This window comes from Archocentrus centrarchus, chromosome 4 (assembly GCF_007364275.1).
Source record: "Archocentrus centrarchus isolate MPI-CPG fArcCen1 chromosome 4, fArcCen1, whole genome shotgun sequence".
Taxonomy (NCBI): domain Eukaryota; kingdom Metazoa; phylum Chordata; class Actinopteri; order Cichliformes; family Cichlidae; genus Archocentrus; species Archocentrus centrarchus.
The window spans coordinates 28,072,273-28,088,930 of NC_044349.1; the positions used below are offsets into that span (position 1 = coordinate 28,072,273).

At 40.8% G+C, this 16,658-nt stretch overlaps 2 protein-coding genes and 1 long non-coding RNA gene across 4 annotated transcripts; 2 read left to right on the forward strand and 1 right to left on the reverse strand.

The window, feature by feature from the left end:
- Positions 1 to 491: 491 nt before the first annotated feature.
- On the forward strand, positions 492 to 5,055 carry LOC115778566 (transmembrane protein 205). Its single transcript, XM_030726658.1, has 4 exons — positions 492 to 657; positions 1,237 to 1,476; positions 2,487 to 2,650; positions 2,739 to 5,055. The coding sequence occupies exons 2-4, from the start codon at positions 1,377 to 1,379 to the stop codon at positions 3,039 to 3,041; spliced, it is 567 nt and encodes a 188-aa protein (XP_030582518.1). The 5' UTR covers positions 492 to 657; positions 1,237 to 1,376; the 3' UTR covers positions 3,042 to 5,055.
- Positions 5,056 to 5,707: 652 nt separating this feature from the next.
- On the reverse strand, positions 5,708 to 13,270 carry slc35d1a (solute carrier family 35 member D1a). The gene is made up of 12 exons (XM_030726657.1): positions 13,127 to 13,270; positions 12,797 to 12,830; positions 12,595 to 12,681; positions 12,241 to 12,308; positions 12,061 to 12,132; positions 11,869 to 11,937; positions 11,535 to 11,637; positions 10,841 to 10,933; positions 10,158 to 10,225; positions 9,490 to 9,568; positions 9,328 to 9,410; positions 5,708 to 7,116 (listed from the first exon to the last, which is right to left on the reverse strand). Exons 1-12 carry the CDS (start codon positions 13,234 to 13,236, stop codon positions 7,011 to 7,013), a joined length of 972 nt encoding a protein of 323 aa, XP_030582517.1. The 5' UTR covers positions 13,237 to 13,270; the 3' UTR covers positions 5,708 to 7,010.
- Positions 12,841 to 15,378, forward strand: LOC115778567 (uncharacterized). 2 transcript variants are annotated; one of them, XR_004019852.1, is made up of 3 exons: positions 12,841 to 13,223; positions 14,615 to 14,757; positions 14,897 to 15,378. It is a non-coding gene; the product is annotated as an uncharacterized LOC115778567 (long non-coding RNA). The 2 variants fall into 2 exon arrangements; XR_004019853.1 differs by having other exon boundaries at positions 13,162 to 13,298.
- Positions 15,379 to 16,658: the final 1,280 nt, after the last annotated feature.

The following is a 16,658-nucleotide window of genomic DNA, read 5'->3' on the forward strand; positions in this document are numbered from 1 at the left end:
CAGTAAGAAAGTGATTACAGAGGTCAAGACATAAAGCCATTTTCCCATAGACTTCTATGAGACCGGAAGTCTTTGTGCAGCTACAGATATCGCCATCTGTTGGCCTTCAGATAGAATGCGGGTTCAAGACACTTCCACACTGGCTTCATTTTTCTGACCCAGAAGCTACGTCCGTTGTTTTTTGCTTTTTTTTTTGTAACTCTCTGCGTAGACAAATCCATCACTGTGTGTAGCCTATGCAACAGACACAAACACGTCATGAATCCCACTTCAGACGTAAGAAGAGGGATTGAAGATGTGGAATCTGGGAAATGAGGACTGTGTTAAAAAAAACACACACACACACACACACACACACACGTGGTCCTTCCACCCCAAGAACATTCAAAATTGTGAGTGTTTTTTTATAACATATACTCAGACAGCTTTTCAGTGTTTTTTTTTTTTTTTTTTTTTTTTTTACTGCAGAGATAATAGAAACTTTTACCTGAAGTTGTTGATGTGGAACCAGTATCTGCTGGTAAGACTACACGGGAAATTTTTTCCAGGGGACAGCTTCGGTTCCGCCCTCTTCTTGGCGATAGTAGCCACCAGCCGGTTTGGTAAGTTTACTAAAGTCAAGTGCAGCAAGCAGCCGGAAGTCATTTGGCAACACAGGTGGGTTTATCTCAGAGTTTCTAACGTTTAAGTCACGTTTCTGTTTAGAATTATGACGATTTTTGTTTGCTATTAAGTAAAAGTTTTATAAAGTGAAGCTGAGTCCCACAGTTAACCTTAGCTACCTGTTAGTGTTAGCTGTCACTCTGTGTAACTTTGTTACTGCAGCTAACCAGCAGCTTTTCGTTAGCAGTAACCTACTGTTGTAAAGGTGACTTTGAAGATTTCTTGAAGCCACACGGGTCGTTAAAACTTAAGCAGCTGTCGGCCTTCCTTCTTGAGAAATAATATACAGCACCTCTGCGTTTTAGCTGAAGTTCCGTGTGTAGTTTTATGTGCAGCACCGATGTCCCAGATAAACTTTAACAGTGTCCTCAACCCCCTCAGGGAAGTTCCTAGAGTCATTTAAGGTGTCTTAGTTTCAGCAATGAGGGAAGTAAAACCCTAATAAGTTGCATATTCTGTCATTTGGAAAGCTGTATTGTTCATAAGTGTGCAAGATTGAGCCTGGATATCAGTAATTCAGTGTTTGGGGTCAAACGTTGTAACTCACAGCACTTTGATTTTGCATGTTTGCAGAAGAGTGCACCTGCAAGTGCCCTCAAAGAAAGTGGGGGAAGAAAAAAAAAAAAAAAAAAAGCATTACCCGCCTATCCAGACCGGGCTGCACACTGCATTGGAGACCAGATCTGAGAGCAGAGGGACGCTGTGGAGAAAGCATGCCCACTGACCAAGAGCCCACCTTCACTGTGAAGCTGCTGCAGCTGATACTGATCTCCACTTATTGGGGGATGCAGATTTGGGTGACGTTCATTTCAAGTGGGTAACCCCCCCGCCACACACACACACACACACACAAGTACAGGGTGAGAGAAAGATTGGAAGGACAAATGGTCAATGATGTGAAAAATGTTTAGTCATGACTGAAGTGGACTTAAGAATTTTTACTGGCTTAAAATGGGCCTTTTGGGGGCTGATTTCAGATTTCAGAAAACTTTATTTATCCTCGAGAGGCAATTAAGGATAACTACATGTGTAAGCATGAAACATCTGCTTATGGTTAAGGCAACAAGTGGTATATCTGGCCATTTGATAAACAAAAGTGCGTTGTGTACTTGATTAAATTAATTCCCACGTTAGAACAACTGATTAACATCATTTGAAAGGAAGGTTTTTGTTGGACACCCCAATTTTTGATATGCAGGAAAACCCCCTGCTCTCAGTGTGGTCCCAACCATCCTGTAGTATGAGCGACTGGATCCCAGTGTGCTTTCAGTATGTCCTGCTTTCACCAGATGAGCCATTAACAGCTCCATGTGAGTGTCGTGGCACAGAAAGATGGGACCGCAATATAATACTGTGGATGTTTGTGTCCCAGTTTTAGTTTCAGAACTGTTAACAACCCTGCACAAAATGCTTTCAAGGTGTAATGTTTTGCTTTGCACCTGGCTTTTTGTAGCTTGCAAAGGGAAAGCTTTGTCTGAATTAAGGTGTGTACATTCCTTGCTTGTGGAGTAATGGCCTTCACATACTCAGCTATGTGGTTTGCAGCGGTCGTGACCTACAATCTGCTGCAGCAGTTCAGACTCCTGTTAGCTTCCAAACAGTCTGCTGTGTATTTGCTTCATATTGGTTTTCTAGTATACCTGTGGTCATATTATTCCAATGACATTAAAAAAATTGTTGTTTCCGTTTGCCTGAAAAATTCTAAGGTGAAAGTTGATTTCAAACTTTACTATTTCTGCTGCTTGATGATTATTGGAAGCTTTTAATGGAAATGGAAGCCGGAATTTCCCCTGCAGAGTTAATGTGTCCTTAATTCTGCTCAGGTTTTGTGATGAACAACCACCTGAACAGACACACGTATGGCTTTATTCAGAGTCGTCTGGTCCCGTTCTACCTCCACCTCGGTTCAGCCTGTGCTTTCTTTAACCTCACTATCTACGCTGTCTATCACCCCAGTGACATGTTGGATGACAGAGAAGCCTTTCAGGTGTGTTGCTTGTTTTTCACATCATTAAATTGCATGATACTCATTTTTGGAACATCTCCTAAATCTGTTCCTCCACTTTCACCACCAGATTTTCATCTTCTTTGTGTCCGTGACCGTTTCGGCCATCAACGCTCAGTGGTTTGGCCAAATGACATCAGAGATCATGGCTGATATGCATCTTATTGAACAGGCATGCGGACTGGGTCAGGATATCGGCCTGTCATCTAACCGCGAAGCTTACGCCAAGCTCTGCGAGACAGATATCAAATACAGACACCTCAGCAACCGCCTGTGGCTGTACAGACTGCTGTCCTCTCTGTGCAACCTCTGCTGCATAGGCTGTAACTTCTACAGTCTCTGTTACATGGCTGAAAACCTTGTTGCATTATAAAATCGACACACAGCCTCAGGACTGCTGGATTGTTTAAATCAACCCCTTACAAATTGAGAAATGCTTCCTTTTTTAATGACGCTATAACTTATATGTATTTAATTCACAATGTCTTGCTGTAAGGTGTGAGATGAAATGTCAGGTAAGCCTTGTTGCCTAGTCTTTGGAAATAGTGAAAAGACAACGCCTCATTTCTCTCATAAGGCTTGTGGAGCGGTGAGACGGTGAGTAATGCCTCACCTTTCACCTAGTTTGGTTTCACAGTGTTGGCTGCCTGGAGATTTGCTTTCACTATTACAGTTAAAATAAAATACCTGAATAGTAATCTTAAGTCAGTGGAATTCTTTTTAAGCTTTGTCGTAGCAGTATGGGAGATGCCACACCAGGAAACAGCCTCGTCCACTGGATGTTTTCACATGTATGTAACAGAGGGGCCCCTTTAGCTAGTAGAACTGGAGCATTCCCTCAGTCTGGTTTTTCTGTTTGGGTGGAGTTTTTATCCCATGTTCAGTGTAGTGCCACAAGTTTGTCTGTCTTACCTTATGTTGCCTTAAGAACGCATGTGCTTGTACATGCGCTTCATGTACTAGCTTTAGTTGAGATGACAAAAAACACTAACGGCGGCTAGTTAGCGCTGCTTTTAGCTGTGCTGTACATACGAGACTTTATTTGTGTTTGTGAATAGTTCCTTTGTATTTTTTGGTGAAGAAGCAGCGAGGCAGGTAAGAGTCTCTGTTGCACAGCAGGTCGGTTTAGTTGTGAGAGTCATCCAACAGGTAGACCCTTGATCTGCTTCCAGGATAGTCAGTCTGTTGCTGAGAAACACATTTCTCTGTGGATCATCAGTGACAAGCGGGATCAAATCAGTGTTGCTTAGCAGCTTTGACTGTTGTGATCTACTCCCTAATGATGCATTGATCCAGAAACTAGTGAGGGGGCATTTTTTTGAGATGGTCGAAAGTATTGGTCATATTTGCTGAGTTGATGTGGGTCTATTTAGGCTGAACGTCTGTGGTAGTAATAATGATAGTACAGACCACCCCACCCCCCAGAATGTCACAATGACAGTTCTGAACACATGTGCAGTAACTTTTACATTACCTCATAATACTTCTTGGATTTCTCTTGGTCAGTACAGACCCTACAAGATGTTGCGTCCTACATTACTTGATATCATGCATGTAGTTTGAAAGGCACTGGCACTTACCACAGGTGATGTTGGTTGAACAAACATTCATTTGACCCCGTGGCTTCTATCAGATGTGGCCGGAGACTTGCAGGTACACACTAGTATGTCTCCTAGTACAGACTTGTCTGAGCCAGGTCTGTATTAATTTGCCAGCAAGGGGTCTACCCACTTGCGCTGTGGTTATAATAAGCAGCTGTAACATGGTCCATAGTTATTACATCATAATACAATCGGACTTCCCTGTGGAAGAGCGGAAAGTAATGCATAGTATTAAGCATAAGAACACCAATTGTGACGTTCTGGGGGCTCCATAGGATAAGTCTATTTAAAGACCTGAATGAATCTCTGCCTTTGACATTTTCACTTAACATCCCAGGATGACCTCCATACATATTTTATCTTCACATTGTACCTAAAAGCAGAATATAATTTTTTATATATTGAAGATTTTAAATACTGTGGGGTCTCTATCCTGAATTCCTTGAGTTTTTTTTTTTTTTTTAACTTCATTTTATAAGACCTCAGTTTGTTGTGTGTTAGGGTATTTATACACTCTCTTTGGGGAAAATTATGTAGGCTTGAACTGAAATCAAATTAAATTTGAATTGTCTCTTTCCAGTAGAGTTCTCTGGCTGTTTTGAGTCATAGGTTGACTGTCTTTGAAGTGTTCTGTTTTACACCCTGAGCACTGAGGATCTGTGGTCAGTTTAAGCTGTGTATTTTGTGTTCATTTGATAAGGTCATGAGTTAATGGTTGTGGGTCTGTATCCATTATGTTTCAACATGTGACTTTTTGTACTGTTTTCTATAAATTTTATGCCTTAACCAAAACTTTTTTTTAATTATTTAAATTGTCATCCAAAGTTGCTCTTTCATATGTTGCACACAGCAGAAAACGGGCTGATTCAGATGTGCTCTTAGTATTAGAAATAGTTTTGATATTTCAGCATCTAGCAGAGTGTTCACAAATCACTAGTCAGGTGCATGACTAGTGTGATTTGTGAGGTCTTTGATAGGGGATTTTTTTTTTAACACTTCTACGGCATTTGGTGCCTCCTAGTGGTGGCATCAGAAAATAACCACAGCTGAAAGCAAGCAGCCCTTTTGGTAAGCTTGGGAACAGACTCAGCATCTCTACATTTACGGTAAACAGTTTATATAGACGTATTGAACTAATTAGAAGTGAGCATCACAATGTCTTTAAATGATTAAACATTTTTGCATAGTTGACTTGAAAAAAAGAAAAGAAAAAAAGTAAGTGGGTCACTTTTGAATCATCACATTAGGTTAAATGGTGAACACCAATGATACACAGACGGTGCTTTTACATCTTTTGGCTGTCATATTTGAACATTTAGCCAGCCAAAATGCTATCTTACAGATACTTGGCTGTTATATTTGTGCAGTCCTAATAAACATGCAAACTGTGTTCTGAACGCTGCTAAATAATGAAATGAGAGCAAAGTGAACAATTGTATAAAGTCAAAGAATTTTTTTAATGTAAAAAATACATTGTGTTCCAGCTACAAGTTCATGGTTACTGTGTTTGAGATGTAATCATCAACAACTCACAAGCCACTTCACCTACAAATTAGTAAGTCTAACAAACGTAATAAATATAAACTGATGACTTATTATTTTTTTTAAAAAGGTGAACACTCGTACCTGATAATTTAAAGAAAGAAAAAAGTTCCTTTTGCAATACTTAAAAAAAAAAAGAAAAAAAAAAGACATTTCAGGAAAGTACATTAATGACTAACAGGAGGTTTGGCTGTTAGTTTCCGCTTCTTTGCAGATGCTACCTCAGTTAAAAGTGCGATAACATTTTGTCAAAAACACACAAATGCATCCTCTTATACAAACAACAAACCGTATGCACGGTTTGTTAATTCTGCATAGAGAACCAGTTACAGCTTTAAGAGTCCAAAATAAACATTCTGTAATACTGAGGGAGCAAAGTGTAAACTGTAATTTCAAATTATCTCCCCCCCAAAAAAAGAGGCAAAGTTATTAAAAGCCACAATCCTTGATGAGAACTGATGGCCCACTGCCTATCTGCTTTGGTTGTTTTGAAGGATGAGGTTGGATCAGTGTTACGTGCATCTGTAACAAGCTTATGACAGTGTTTGCGCAAAAAAAAAAAAAAAAAAAAAAAATCAGAAGAAATTTATGGGTACAAAGAATTAAATGGGAAACAACAGTGTCAGTGCACCTCACTGTGCTCAGAAGGCATCTAGTTACATTCCTTGTAAACATTAAAAATTAAAGGCAAGAAATAGGATTGTGCCTTTTCAAATAAGTTATTTAATATTCCCACTGAGTCGTTAGAACACACCAACGTGTAAACCAGCTGATATCCAGCTGTTCGCTCCTGTGTTCAAGAAACCTTAAGTCGTCCCAACATTTAACTTTAAATGTTCTAAATATCAAGAAATATGTTTATATATAAATATTTTTCATCCCATGTTCCCTTGTTCTCAATGCTCACAAGTACAGTATCAAAATACAAACACTTTAAAAAAAAAAAAAAAAAAAAAAAAAAAAGTATCTAAAAATCAACCTACAAACACTCAGGAGGGTTTCGTCACCATGGTAGCAACAGGAGAGGCATGGCAATGGCACGGCTCCATTTCCACAAAAACACACTAAGGAAGTTTCTGGAACACCGTTCCTACCAATCCCATGCCTTTACTGCCAAAATACTGCATAAATTAATGTTGTACTAAAAAATAGAGTTTCTTGTTCATCAGCATAAAAATAAACAAAATCCAGTGTCTCGGTCATACAACCACCTTGCCCTTGAGATCCAGCTTGATGTTTTCATTTGCTTTGCTGGACTGCTCCTCTGTGAGAGTGATGTACGAGTACACCAGGCTGCCAGCAATGCTGCAACAACATGGAGAGAGCAACCACATTAAAGTGTATAAAAAGAATAAATGAACATTTGTGTTTAACAGAAAATGCAGTCCAATTTGTAAAATAATGAACAAGAGAAGTGCTTTTTGGATTAACGTTACTGGAAGGTCAGAAAGATCAATAATGCCAGTGACATTATTGTCATAACACAAAATTAGGTGGACATGTTTCAGCACATTAAACTTGTACAACTAGAAACAAGATCCAGCTGGCACGTCTGTATTTCTGCAGGGCTGGGACACGACATCAATGTGTCAACAAAAACTTTTTTTTTTTCCCCCCAGCCAAACAGTTGCTGTTCACACTGGGAAACAAAAATAATCATGCTGGAACTCATCATGCTATATTTATTTCATTTGTGAGCCTGTTTCAGATTTTTCATTTTTTAAAAAAAATACTTTTAAAAGTAACATTTTGGGGACCACCACCCAAGTTTGGAAAAGGATCCTTTATTCTTTCAGATGCCCGTTTAGTTTTTACTGCAGCAACAACTAATCTTCCGCAGATAAAATCAATATAAAACATCCAACCATCAAACTACACACAACCAATGAGTTTAAAAAACAAAACAAAACATCAAGTAGAAATCAAGTAGGTCCTTCAACTTATACATCAATCACACAAACCACAAAAACTGCTGTTTGTGCGTATGAACAGCAGTTCAGTGTTGTGTTATTGGACCTCTGTGCCAGCCACTGATCAATTTTATAACTATCATCAGATCTGCGGCCATGCATCTTGGGCCCTCAGGTGAAGAGAAGAGCTGAGCTCTCAGCCTCTCCCAGCACTGGGAGCATCTGGGAGTGGCTGTAGTCCACAAAAGCCTCAGTTCCCACCTTCAGCAAACCTTGAACAGCATTCCAAAGGAAGCTGGGGACTTTAACTGCGAGTGGACCACGTTCTGCACCTTCACTGCTGAGATAGCTGTATGGAGCTGCAGCTGCAAGGTTATTGCTGCCTGTCATCATGGTTATCCCTGAACCAGATAATGGACACTTGAGGTGAAGGGAGCCGTCAGGCTGAAGGAGTCCTATTGGGTCTGGTTAGCCTGTGGGACTCCAGAGGTAGTTGACAGGTACCAGCAAGCCATGTGGAGTGAGGCAGTAACTGAAGCAAAAATCTGGGTGTGGGAGGAGTTCGACAAGACTTATCCTCGGCAAGACCATGAGACTTTCAGTCGACCTCAAAGCGATTCTGGAAAACTGTCAGGCGACTCGGGAGGGGGAAGTGGTGCTAAACTCACACTGTGTGCAGTGGGGATGGGGTGCATGCTGACTTCAACTGAGTACATAGTCAGCTGGGAAGAACAGTGACGGGGGAATGGACCGCGAGACTGACAGATGGATAGGTGCAGTGTCGGCAGTGATGCAGGCAGTGTACTGATCTGTTGTGGTGAGGAGAGCGCTGAGCCTGAAAGCAAAGCTGTTGATTTACCAGTCAATCTATTTTCCTACCCTCACCCATGGCCATAAGCTTTGCATAGTGACTAAAAGAATGAGATTGTGTATACAAGCTGGGGAAATTAACTTTCTCCCAAGGGTAGCTGGTCTGTCCCTCCACATCGTGGTTGGGGAAAGAGAGGTCTAGGCTTCTCTGCTTACACTGCTGCCCTTATGACCCAAACCCGGATAAGCAGCAAGAAATGGATGTGCAGATGGAAAAATCTCATGGCAATCTATCCAGTGGTTTCGCTCTCTACCAAAGTGGCTCAAGTAACTGAGCAAGGTGCCCACTGGTGTAGCTAAAAATAAAACTATATGATAAAAGTGCTCACTGGTTTGCCTCCTTGAGAATTCAGTCCAAGAAGGAATTAACATGTAAAACACAGTAAAAAGTGTGAACTAATACCAGGAATACACCCAGCAAGGCTGTGCTGTGCTCTGGCACTGAGATGGATGAGCAGATCGCTCATGCACAAAACAATCTGATTCCACAAGCAGAGGCAGCTCAGAAGAGGCCCTATGTGGTGCCAAAAAATAAATAAATAAATAAAAAATGCACTGGGTCTATTTTTTTTTAAAGACCGGGCTGCACAGAGCAAATGAGGAGAGCAGGGAGTCAGACGCCAGAATGGCACAAAGGACTTAGTTAAGTTTCACCAAACACTTGTGTCTGAAATGCTCCTGGTGTTTGAAGCCATGCGGGTGTCGTGTACAGACCAAAACCAAATTGAAAATTTACCTTATGTTCAAACCTAAGAAATTAGTCCATGAGAATATGTAGTCTCCACTGAGTACCATCCCAATGTAGGTCACCAGGACATTCTGCAAAATGAAGAAAATGTTAACAAACCTTAGCATTTTGGGTTGTTGTGTATTTAACTGTTACTTCCCTCAAGCTCACCTTAATACATCCCACGATTGTAGTTGTTAATGCTGAGTTGTATTGTGTACAGAGTACAGTGGAATACATCAGAATAAACCTGGAAAAAAAAAAATCATGTTGCATATGACTCAGCGTTTGTTGGAGTCTGAAATCGGATGTCATGATGTTAATGCAGGGGTCGGCAACCTGTGTCTCCATTCAGGCTTATCTGCGGCTCTGTGCCGCTCTCGGAAGTAAATTATAAGTATCCAATTGAAGTGCATTTTATTTTTGTCAGTTCGGTTTTTGTTGTAGTTTTAAATTGGAACATTATTGTGATATTGAAATATTAAAATAAAATCATTTTATTTATCTATTTATTTATTTTCGTTTCTCAATATATGCGTCACTCAGGTATCCGCTACCGGAAGCGGCTGGCCAGCTTCCGGTAGCAGATACCGGCTTCCGCTAGTATTTGCGGCTCTCACTGTTTTGTTTTCCGTGGAAACTGGGTTCAAATGGCTCTTTCCGGATTACAGGTTGCCGACCCCTGTGTTAATGCAACATTGTAGACAAAGTCACTGTGAGCTCCAAACTATGATGTAGAACCGAGAGTTCAATACGGATCTGAGTGCAAATCTGGAATAATCCAGATGTGGCACTGGTGATGCATGTATGCCATGTTTAATCTCTAGCCTGTATCTTACCCCATGACACAGGAGAGGATGAACTGGGAGAGGAAAAATGCATCTGACCAGCCCTCATATTCCACTGCCTGACAGGAAAAACAGAGCATAAGAGAAACAAATCCAAACACACACATGCACATTAAAAGCAAAGAAAAAACAAGGGTAACATCAGCCAAATAGACCACTGCAAATAAAACACATTTGATTAGTGACATAAAAAATTAAGTTAGTGCTTTTTGATATGTAAGGTTAAGCATTCAGTTAAAGGAAAAGGAGTGGACTAAAAACTGAGAAGTTTCTATCTACTGTGGTTATTCAGTCAAGGGAAGCAGTAGATGCTGCTGTAATAACACTAGTAGGTGCATAATAGCATCTTTGTGCCTTTCTGGCTGCTGGGCCCCAGCTGAGCTGGGCAACCCAGAAAGTCTCTGCCAACACTGACCAAATGAAAAGACAGCTCATATTTACGGCACACGCCCATGCTTACACATATGTGCACTTACTTAAATGCAGGATTAAACCTAGCAATAAATGCTTGGTACTGAAATCATAAACTAAAAGGATTTAATGACGATGGTTCAGCTGCAGTTAAAAAAAAAAAAAAAAAGCCATTTACCAAATAGTGTAAAAAAAAAAAAAAAGACATAAACAGAGATCAATACAACTGAGCAGAAGCAAAACAAGAAAGGCCAACTCCTCACCTTCTGCATATCTCCAGTCACATGAGCCAACAGCAGAGTGGGAATTATCATAAATAATGCATTATAATACAATAATCCATATTTCCCCAACTCCTGGAAAAAGAGTAGAGAAGCAGGTGGGAAGGGAGCAACAGTCACAAAAAAAACAAAACAAGCAGAGCCAGAACAGAGTGTTATTCACAAGTCTTTCAGTGCATTCCTCACTAACTAGCATACAGATGTCATGCGTGGCACCACCTAGAAGTTCTTGTGTGCATTCTGTTTCACATGGTTTCACCCGGCTTCGCCCCATCACTCACACCCACCCCTCTGTATAGCTCCTAGCAGATGGTGCTCTATAGTCATCATAGACTAAATCTGGATTTGTCCTTGCGGTAATGTGAGAGCCGGGAAGTTCAGTCCACCCTTGCGACATAAAATATGACTTAAACAAGCTTAAACATGATATTTCTGAGTTACAGTTTAGTTAAGCACAGCAAAATTTTAGAAAACCTCTGAGTCACAAATATTTTCTCTATCTAATCAAATCAGTGGGGGTAAAAAGAACTGACTCATAGTATTTCTGCACACTGAGTTCCTTTGGAGTAGATACTGAAGGACAGTTTGAGTTCTCTACATTCATGCATCAGCTCAATGCCAAATACAGCCCCCACACAACAATGGCCACTATTCATCAGATGCTGCTGTCACATACCTTTGCATCTAATTTTTGTTTTACATAGGCTCCGTTGGCTGCAGTCAGCACGTCGTTCAGGAGAATGAACACGTAGCCTTGCAGGTCAAAGGATAAGTCAGCACTAGGATCAGAAAGGAGAAAAAGTGTCAAGAAAATAATGTCTTCAGTGACTAACAATTAAGCTGTAGTTATGCTATGTTTAGGCAGAGCTCCACAGCTGCACAGTACGTCTAATGACGTTTAAGATAATACCAACTAAGTGTGGTTGTATATCTGGACAAAGCACCTCTTTGTAGTGAAGGTAATTCTGGTCTGGTTAACAGCCAGCACACCTGGATTTAGCAGAACCTACCTTGCAGCTATAAACGCCCCAAGGATCATTGTAAAGACTGTCAGCTGAACTGGTCTCGAGAATTTCTTCCTGCCACAAATTGAAGATGAGAAAGCAATGAAATTCAATATGGCCACATAAAGCTGGAACTGAACAGAAAAAGGACCAGTAAATGGCGACGAAAAGTGGGTTCTCTCTTGTGTGCGATCTTACTTGAGCAGAAATCCCTCAGCCAGCATAGTGAATAAAATGGAGAACCTCCTGAGGACCGTAAACATGGGCAGACTGGGGGAGGAGGGCATAAATGGTGAGAGAAAAGTCTTTAAACCAAAAACACCAACAGTAACGCCCATATTGTTCTTAACTGTTTGAACTGTTAAAAGATAAACTTACTTTAGCCTTTTGGTTCCAAACAAACCAGTGATTTGATTTCCCACATACAGGAGAGGTAGAGGAAATGTCTAGGAAAAAAGGAAAGGGGGGTTTGTTAAAAAAGAACAACTCCAGTGGTGTTAAATTAATTATGTTAACGCTAATACAATCAGAAGGCTACCTGCGCCATACTGGATCTTGGGGACTAATGCTATTTCTTAGAAGGTAAAAAAAAAATAAAAAAATTGGGGGCTCAACATTTGATATTTGAACTGTTTAAGACATCCAAAGGCTGCACCTGGGCCTACTGAAACGAGTAATAAATGAATACCGGTGGTCATTCAAAAGAGAGCGATAAACACAGGTGAGTCTCACCTTGCGAGGTATGTTCTCATCGAAGTCTGGATAGCTGATCACCCTTGTAGCCTTGCCCACCCACAGTACAACCACCGTGGCAAACATCTGCAGAGATTCGTTAAGAAATCAGTGCCGATACCTGCCTGGTTTTAAGGTGTGGTGTGAGTTTGGTTTAAAAAAAAAAGAAAAGAAAAAAAAACAGGCTACACGGTTGACTTACTTGTCCTATTCCGACACATATCGAAGATGGGAACCTGAAAAAGTACAAATGAAACTCAAGTACATGTTAATGCTTTACACGTTCAGTAGTTAGCTAACCTCGTACTTTACACTGAAGGGTTAAAATATTGCCCAACACAGCGACAGAAAGGAGAAGCTCCCTTCCGTCTGAACCAGAAGATTAGTATCGCTGGGCAGAAGTTACCGTTAGGCTAATCGGCACCACGGTGTCCGATCCGCTACTCAGCCCGCACAACTTCCACAAGCTAGGTTAGCTAGCATGGCAGCAGCTTGTCGACCGTTACCATTACAGACGTTACAGCAGAGTTACCTGTAATTCGTGAGGACACTTTTGTTCACTACGACGATCAGGAACGAGCTGAGACCGTAAAATGCGGCGGCAAACAGCTTCACGATCAGCGTCGGAGGTTTGTCCGCCATCCCCGACAACTTCTCACTCCTCTCTGAGAGTCGGTTCTTCCCCTGCCCATCACTTCTTCACTGTAGGCTCGCTCGCTCGCTCGCTCACCCACCTACACACACACACACACACACACACACACACACACATATAAATAAATACACACACACACACACACACACATAAATACACACACACACACGTTTCACAACTTCCGCCTCAAGTCTGAGCATCACAGTGCACGTAACTAATTTGACCACTATAACGAAATTAACGTTCAAACTGTGGTTTTTTTGTGCACAAAGCTAGCACTACGGTTGAAAGAACCAACCAGGTTTTGCCTTTTTGCTTTGCTACCTTGTTTCTAAACGGAGCGTGAAACTTAAAGCTGGAGCTGGATGGAGATTGTATCTTTTCTGCTGCTTCGCTATCTCCCTATCTTCCATAAACATACTGGATTCACAGCACGGAACTTCCCGATTTTTAACCTGACATGTGATCCATTTAGGCCAATCACAAATCAGGAATTACATTTGTTCTTTATTACATTTAATTGTGTGTATGTGTGTGTGTGTGTGTGTGTGTGTGGGGGGGGGGGGGGGGGGGGTGTAAGGCTAAAGCTTTAGATGTTTTACATATACAGATAAAAAGCTATAAGTAACTCGTGCGATTAATCGCATCTATCACATTTCCTGTTTCACACTATGGATCATGTTCAGCAGTTGTATGTAATATAACCAGTAGTATACAGTGTATCATGTTTACTACTCAGTCACAACCAGTTACACCTCTTAGCAACAAAACTGGAAAAAAAAAAAACCTTCCTTTATTTAAGTACATGTCTGTGATTTGACAGAACAGGTATGTTGTGGAGGAACCACCTCTGGAGGTGCCCTGTGGTGAAACATTGTTCACTTCAGCTACTTCCAAGATGCATAGAAAAGGGGATTAAGTTTAGAGGATAACATGGGCCTCTTTTTTTGTTTTGTTTTGGGGTTTTTTGTTTTTTTTTAATCTAGTTTGAAAAAAATATGCCAGTTGGCTGAACTGTCAGCTCACCACTTTCTTCCAGGCTGAACTGTTTCATTAGTTGTTGCATGAACTGTATTGAAATATCTGCAAATATTCAAAGTCCCAAGATAAGGAATTCCAATGATTTTGGTGACTAAAAATCTGTTGACTTTACATTTAATGTGGGCAGCAGGTCAAAGTTTAATATGATTCCATTCACTCTATCTCTGAATTGTGTGTGGGTGTATTTAAGCATCCACTTATAACGTACTGATGTCAAATTGTTCTTTGACAATATATTTTTTAGATTAATGTTCAGATTAATAATGTTCAAGAGGATGAGCTGTAATAAGGAACCCTTAACTTCTTGTTTGTTTGTTGTTTGAGGACGCAGCCAGGGACCTACATCAGAATGCTGTTGGTGGATTTTTCTAAACAAGCTGGTACACAAACTAACAGGCCTCGATGTATCAGACTCCATCTGCCAACGGATTCTGAAATTCCTGTTGAACCGCTCCCAGAAGGTCAGGGTAGGCATCCACACTTCCACAGCCCTCATCTTCAGCATCGGCTCCCCACAGGAATGTGTGCTGAGCCCCCTCCTCTTTACCTTGTACACGAATGACTGCAGCCCCTGTCGCTCTAATAATAGCATCATTAATTTAACAGATGATATCATCTCCAGGGGGTATGAGTCGACTTACCAGGACAAGGTGGAAAGGCTGTCTGGGTGGTGAAAGGACAACAGCTCATGTCTCAACACTGCAAAAACCAAAGAGGTTGTGGTGGACTACAGGAGGACATTCAGCCTGTGTTCATCAGCGGAGACTGTGTGGAGAAGGTGGCTGACTTCAAGTTCCTGGGCGTCACCACTGAGAAGGATCTCACCTGGAGTGCAAACACCACGGCTCTTGTGAGGAAGGCCCAACAGAGAAACAACTCTCCAAGAGGCTGCTGGTAGCCTTCTACTGCTGCTCTGTGGAGAGCATTCTGACACAGTGTCCGTGTCTGGTTTGCCAGTTGCACAGCTGCAGACAGAAAAGCACTCCAGAGAGTCATCACCACTTCTCAGAAGATCATTGGCTACCCTCTCCCCTCATTACAAGAACTATACAATTCCTGCTGCCTAAAAAAAAAAAAAAAAAAAAAAAGCCTGGAACATACTGAGACTCATCTAATCTTGTTTGTTTTATTTATGACCAAATAAGTTTTTCACAGTGGCATTCAATATGTCTTTAAAATTGGAGATAAGTCACAGTCATTAGGTTGTGGTCTTGATGTATATGGCAGGTAATTGTTCTGTCACAGTATTAGTTGACATTTGACACATCATCAGATACTAGGTTACATGACTCAATGGGCATTTGAGTAAAAGCATTAGATTGCTTTTCGTTTTTGCTCTAAAATATGAGTAACTGTTTGTGTTGGAGACTTTTCCCTTTTCACTGTCTTGTGTTGTTCCACAGGACTTAGTTCAAGGGCCCCTGTCATTTGTTTTATATTTGTGGCCCTTTTAGCATCAGACACTTTTTATTAATAGGTGGCATTTTAAAAAATTTTCTTATAGGTTATTAAGTCTTGATGACTGCTTTAATGCAAAGGACTTGTTGAAAAATTGAAGAGCAGCGCAGATAAGCCTAAGGGTTTTATTGCTGCCAATCAGATAACGTCTTGAACCTCTGTCCTCTGCTATTTATATCTGCTGTATATGTGGTAAATGTACTTTACGATTACTCTTCATCTCACTGGCTTAGGACAGTACTTTTACTTTCCAATGCGACAGCTTTTCAGGCTGTGGCACTTGACCTGTAGAATACAGTGCTTGCATACCTAACATTTACAGATTCTGTAGAGCCAGCTAAACTCTCTTTCTTTAAATGGGTGTTAGGGTATCATGTTTGGAACAGGTCTCCTTTTACACTTTTTTTTTTGTTTTTCCTATTTAGGACATTTAATTCTTGTGCTATTTTAATCTCATAGTATTTATTTTGCAGTGTACATTTCAAAGTTTGATATCTGTAGGGCGCCTGGGTGGTTTAGTGGTGAAGCCGGCGACCACATACACACGTTGCGGTGCGGGTTCGCGTCCCGACCCGTCGCCAATTTGCCCGCGTATCTTTCCCCCCATTTCCTTTCACACTCCACTGTAGACAAAACCCGCTGTGGCCAAAAATGCAAAAAAAAAAAAAAAAAAAAATTAAAGTTTGATATCTGTATAGCTCTAACTTTCATTCTTTTATTATTTAAAAATTATTACATTTGCATTCTTTTTATTTCAGTTTCTGCAGTGGTTTTCAAACTTTTCCCCACATCAGAAGCAGAGAAGGTACTATATAGCAAGAGTATCAGAAAATGATTATTTTCCCCAAAAAATATTTCACCTTAGTTTCACTTCATATTTTTTTATGGTTACGTACGCCCCCAATAGCTA

Excerpts from the sequence above, each read along its gene's own strand:
- LOC115778566 (XM_030726658.1), top strand. The coding sequence starts at position 1,377 with ATGCCCACTGACCAAGAGCCCACCTTCACTGTGAAGCTGCTGCAGCTG. Across the intron at positions 1,477-2,486 it reads TTGGGTGACGTTCATTTCAA|GTTTTGTGATGAACAACCAC; the intron begins GTGGGTAACCCC and ends AATTCTGCTCAG. Across the intron at positions 2,651-2,738 it reads ATGACAGAGAAGCCTTTCAG|ATTTTCATCTTCTTTGTGTC; the intron begins GTGTGTTGCTTG and ends TTTCACCACCAG.
- slc35d1a (XM_030726657.1), bottom strand. The coding sequence starts at position 13,236 with ATGGCGGACAAACCTCCGACGCTGATCGTGAAGCTGTTTGCCGCCGCA. Across the intron at positions 11,638-11,868 it reads GGGGCGTTTATAGCTGCAAG|TGCTGACTTATCCTTTGACC; the intron begins GTAGGTTCTGCT and ends TTCTGATCCTAG. Across the intron at positions 7,117-9,327 it reads TTCTTAGGTTTGAACATAAG|CATTGCTGGCAGCCTGGTGT; the intron begins GTAAATTTTCAA and ends ATGTTGTTGCAG.